This window comes from Pituophis catenifer, unplaced genomic scaffold, assembly GCF_029215685.1.
Source record: "Pituophis catenifer annectens isolate HBS135680 unplaced genomic scaffold, rPitCat1.0.hap2 SCAF_3, whole genome shotgun sequence".
Classification (NCBI taxonomy): domain Eukaryota; kingdom Metazoa; phylum Chordata; class Lepidosauria; order Squamata; family Colubridae; genus Pituophis; species Pituophis catenifer.
Window position 1 is genome coordinate 15,790,107 of NW_027256883.1, and position 5,747 is coordinate 15,795,853.

At 45.1% G+C, this 5,747-nt stretch overlaps 1 protein-coding gene across 1 annotated transcript in view; it reads left to right on the top strand.

The window, feature by feature from the left end:
* The first annotated feature begins 2,240 nt into the window (after positions 1–2,240).
* The window catches only part of FBXO32 (F-box protein 32), a 33,344-nt gene continuing 29,837 nt past the window's right edge, over positions 2,241–5,747 (top strand). Inside the window, exon 1 of the mRNA XM_070940344.1 lies at positions 2,241–2,594. Within this exon, the coding sequence (XP_070796445.1) occupies positions 2,476–2,594 (119 nt within the window). The 5' untranslated portion in view covers positions 2,241–2,475. The remainder of the gene's footprint in view (positions 2,595–5,747) is intronic.

Below are 5,747 nucleotides of genomic sequence, written 5' to 3' on the forward strand. Positions count from 1 at the left end.
GAAATTTATGTCTTATAAAAACTGCATCTTCCATACTTATTTTTGCAGAAATGAAGAGCTCCAGATAACTCCCAAATTTCCTGACAGCTAGAACAATTAATCAGTGGAAGAACTTGCCTCCAGAAGTTGTTGGTGCTCCCAACACTGAAGGTTTTTAAGAACAGATTGGACAGCTATTTGTCCATAATGATATAAGGTCTCCTGCTTCAGCAGGGGGTTGGACTAGAAGACCTCCAAGATCAGTGGTGGGATTCAAATAATTTAACAACCGGTTCTTTGCCCTAATGACCAGCTGGGTAGGCATGGCTTGGTGGTCATATGACCGTGTGGGCGTGGCCAACTCAACATTACGTCAATGGACGCTTCGCCTTAGCTGTTACAATGTAATAAGTGTTAACTGGAGAGGCAGTTTCTGTAAGCAGGGCAATCATGATTAGGCTAGAAACAACACCAGAATGTTTCCTTCCTGCCTTCCTTACAGGATTAGCCCTGTAAAGTGGGGGGGGGGGGAGAATATTTCTTCCAACAACCAATTCTCCGAACTGCTTAGAAAGTTAACAACCGGTTCTCCCGAATAGGTGCGAACTGGCTGAATCCCACCACTGTCCAAGGTCCTTTCCAACCATGTTATTCTGTTAATATTTGGATGATGGAGACCACCAAGAAATTCTCAATTACGAAGTGGCCTGGGAAACTGGGAGAAAAACAGACAACAAGCTGGAAGAAACCAGCAACAAATTACTTAGGGGCTCTTGAAAGGGGCATCCTGTCTTGAACGGGCTTCTCCTGGCAGTGTTTGCTTTGCTTCTGAACAGAGCCATCTAGATAGTTGGCTTCTTCCTTCAATAAGCTCTTTTATCTCAAGTGCTGGCAGCTGCTGTGGGCTAGTAAGAAAGACTGGGGGGCTGTTTTCTGTCTTTAAGACCATGTTTCTCCATTTCTCCCTTTGGGGAAATATAATATTCTTTTTTTAAAATATATATTTCCCAAAACATTTCATTCTTTTGGGGGTGGGATAGGGGGCTTCCCACAGCACCTGAATGACCAAGAATCTCCATTGGTCAACTCCATTGGTCAACTCCTACTTTTGCTGTTGTTGTTAGTTGCAAAGTCATGTCCAACCCATCGTGACCCCATGGACAACATTCCTCCAGGCCTTCCTTTCCTCTACCATCCTCTGCAGTCCATTTAAGCTCATGCCGACTGCTTCAGTGACTCCATCCAGCCACCTCGTTCTCCGTCGTCCCATTCTTCTTTTGCCCTCAATTGTTCCCAGCATGAGGCTCTTCTCCAGTGAGTCCTTCCCTCTCATTAGGTGGCCCAAGTATTTGAGTTTCATCTTCAGGATCTGGCCTTCTAAAGAGCAGTCAGGGTGGATCAGAGCTCTACTAACCACAATAATACCAGGACCATAGGCGCACTACGTGTTAGAGCAGTGGTTCTCAACCTTCCTAATGCCACGACCGTTCAATACAGTTCCTCATGTTGTGGTGACCCCAACCATAAAATTATTCCTAAAACCATTGAAAATATGTGTTTTCCGATGGTCTTAGGCGACCCCTGTGAAAGGGTATTTGAGTTTCATCTTCAGGATCTGGCCTTCTAAAGAGCAGTCAGGGTGGATCAGAGCTCTACTAACCACAATAATACCAGGACCATAGGTGCACTACATGTTAAGCAGTGGTTCTCAACCTTCCTAATGCCACGACCCTTTAATAACAGTTCCTCAGGTTGTGGTGACCCCAACCATAAAATTATTCCTAAAACCATTGAAAATATGTGTTTTCCGATGGTGTTAGGCGACCCCTGTGAAAGGGTCATTTGACCCCAAAAGGGGTCACGACCCACAGGTTGAGAACCACTGTGTTAGAGTAACCTCCCTTTGTTTATTTGTTTGTTGTTGTTGTTTTTCAAAACTTTGCTTTTGGGGGGAGGGAGGAGTGTCTTAAAATACCGAGACTGGGCAGCTGAGCAAGGCCAAGTTTCCATTTCCTAGGATTGTGCAATAAGCAACCGTGGCCAAAGCAACAATCCCCCCCTCCCCTTCTCACCCTCGGACAGGCTTGCGCTCTCGGCTCCCGAGAAGCGGCCATAAACAAAGCCACGTGTCCTCCCTCTCCTCCCCTCTCCCCTCCCCGGGCGCGGGGCGGAGTTTTGCGCGCTTCTTCCGGCAACAAAGAGCCACCAGCTGGCCCGAATAAATACAGACGCGGCCGGAGCCCGGGCAGAGAAGCGATCCGAGTGGCCTGATCGTCGTCAAGGGGGTGGAGGGGAAGCGCGGCGTCCTAAAAACACGAAGCCGTCCAGCTCAGGAGGCATCTCCGGGTTTCCTTTTGGCTACCGAGCATCCTTCTGCTTTGGAGGCAGCCCAAGGCTCGCTCTCTCTTTCTCTCTCTTGCGCCTTTTATTTTATTTTATTTTATTTAACCGGCGGGTTAAATAAACCCCCCCACACCACTGCTTCGGTTGCCCGCAATGCCTTTTCTGGGGCAGGACTGGCGATCGCCGGGCCAGAACTGGGTGAAGACGGCGGATGGCTGGACCAGGTTCCTGGACGGGAAGGAGCACGGCGGCTGCGACAACGAGAGGAACAGGTGAGATGCGCCATGGGGAGGAGGGGAGGTTGCGAAAGGTCCCCAAAGGCTTTAAGGTAGGTAGCCTCGGAGTGGGAGCCGTGGAGGTTGCGGGGGGGGGGACACTCGGGGCAGGAGCCATTGAGCAAGGGGGTTGAAGCGGATCTTGGATCGGAGGCTTAGATATATATAAATATATATGTGCTTTTGCAAAAAAAAAAAAATTGCAAAAATAAAATAAAATAAAATAAAATAATAAAATAAAATAAAATAAGCAACCGTGCCACCAGGAACAATGCAGGATGCTTTTGTCCCGAGCGCACGTCTGTTTGCGCCCAGGTCTGCTATTATGCCTTTTGTTTTTTTGTTCCTGGCTTGTGGCGTCATCGCGGGCAGGAGATTTTGCCAGCTGAATTTAGCGAAATAACCAGCAGGGGAAGGGCGAACCAACCAGCTTTGCTGGGCCCCGCACAAAACATTTGTTGGGCTTCATCCCTACCGTAGTTGATCACATTTTACCAACTGGCCTCCTCTTAACCTGGTATAGGTTAGCCAGATATTTTGGGGGCTATAATAACAACCACCATCCCCTTTTCCCCAAAGGCCTGGAGTTTTCTTTTATGGATTAGAAATTGTGAGAACTGTAACTTCTCTGCAGCTGGTTCAGGATAGGACAGGATAGGACAGGACAGGACAGGACAGGACAGGATTCTTTATTGGCCAAGTGTGATTGGACACACAAGGAATTTGTCTTGGTGCATACACTCTCGGAGTACATAAAAGAAAAGATACATGCGTCAAGAATCATAAGGTACAACACTTAATGATAGTCATAGGGAAACAATCAATATAAATGTTACCAGCAACAAGGTTACAGTCATACAGTCATAAGTGGGAGGAGATGGGTGATAAGATGATCTAAAATGCTTAAGGTGATGCGAGCTTCTAGTAGTTGAATCTCCCAGGTTCAATGATTCTGTAATGTTCCTAAGCTTTTAGCTCAGTTTGTATTGCTGCTTTACTTATGTACCCACTTGAGAACAAGTCAACACTTGGAGAACGAGAGCAGTAATGAAGTAAGAAAGGAAATAACGGGGCGGTCAGACTATCTGAAGCTTAGGGATGTCTCTAAATTCTTTCGTAGACTGGGAAACATCAGATTATGCATCTAATTCTAAGTTTTCATGGACTTCAATCATGGTCATCAATTCCAGTGTTTCTCCTGTATTCTCCAAGCTTCAGATGCCCTTGACCATGTGGCTGTTTAATTAGCCATGCTACAATTGAAAGTCATTCTTGAAAGTCATGGTGTCCACAATGTGCTATCAAATATCAGATAATGCCTATCGGGCAAAAGAAGTTAAAATGTGTCCTCCTTCCTGTCACCTCCTGTCCCCTTCCATTGCTCTTATGACACCTCTCTAAAATTGAGTGGTGCCATGTAAGTCTGATCCTCCCGATTGATGGGTCTGAAGTTTAAGACCCATTTCTAGCAAGAAAAACATGGACTGAGCCATCTCTATTGCATGACAGTGCTATCGCAAGGAGTGTGAGTTTGGTATTCCACTCATGAGTTCCTGGGAAAGCAGTGTGCTGTGAAGACATGTGCAATGTTCTCTTTGTTGTTATAAGTGAGCTCCACCCCTTAAAAACATGACTCTCTCCCTCGTGGAAGGGCAGCCTGCCAGCGTGCTTGAGAGGCGTCATCTTCAGCTACAACTCCCAAAATCAGCTGCAGGTAGTGGGAACTGTAGTCCAAGACTACCTAAAAGGGATCATGTTTAACCGGTGAGGATCTCCCAAAGACTGAGTTCCCAAAAGATGATTGGGCTGGAAAATGAAGAGTTATCAGCATGTGGTTTAAAGACGAGGCACTGGTTGGTTCCATTAGTAAGACAGTTGAAAGATTCAGTGGGCAACAGAAATAATCTGGGAGGAAGAAGGTGCTTTTTTAAAGGTCAACTGGACTTTGTTTTCCCTTGAAGATGTTTTGCTTCTCATCCAAGAAGTTTCTTCAGTTCTCTCAGTTCACTTCTCTAGAACTGAAGAAGCTTCTTGGATGAGAAGCAAAATGTCTTCAAGGGAAAACAAAGTCCAGTTGTCTTTAAAAAAGCACCTTTGGGATAACCCCAACCTAGATAACTGAGAATCGCCACAAACAAGAGCCACAACCAAAACAACAGTCAGATAAAAGAAATTTGAGACTGGGGCAGAAATGTAAGTTGAGAAAACGTCTCAGAGATGACCGTCCCTAGTTCTCTTGAAGAGAAAGGGAGAGAGGAGGAAGTTGTAGAGCTGCAAGATTCTGCTATGGTAACTTTATAATAAAAGTAGCATGAGCATGCATAACTCCGGTGTCCTAGTCTGGTCTACTTTAAAAGGCTGACAGAGTCAGCAGAACTACAGATCTCATCCTCCACATCTAGATCTCATCTAGCTGTGGATGATGCTGGTTGTAGGCCAATAAATCATGGGCAATTGTAGGCTAGGAAAGGTTGTAGAACACTATTTTTCAACCTTGGCCACTTTTAAGATGTGTGGACTTCAACTCCCAGAATTCTCCAGCAAGCCATACTGGCTGGGGAATTCTGGGAGTTGAAGTCCACACCTCATGAAGTGGCCGAAGTTGAGAAACATTGCTATCGCATGCGAATAATAATAATAACAATATACCAATAATCTGGTTTGTAGTCCAGTTTGGGCAAAGTATTTTGGATTTAAACAGATGTTGGACCAAATCCTCACTTAGCTTTTCACTAAATCCTTCTGAGCACAGTACAGTGTGTTTCAGAGTTAGCAGGCATACAACTGAACTGCCAAACACTTAGCTTACATCTTCGAAACAAAGTTCATTAAATGTGATGACGTTGACTTCTTTACACAATAAATAAGTTGTCTGCAAGAGGCAGAAACCAGGCTGCCGATTGAAACTTTATTGTGGTCAGTTTTTCAAGGCTTCATTTATGCGTCTCCTGGTTCTTATTTTCCAGAAAAATGCCAGTTTAAATAAACTCCGGGTTAGCTTTGCATCATAATCAGCGGGTGGCTATTGTGGTGAAATATCCATCTATATATAAAAAAAGAAACAGAACGTCCCCAATAGTTGAATTTTTGCTTAGTTGTGTTATCTGTTTAGTTACAAGCAATCGATCCTGACAGTTAAGTGGTTTCAGG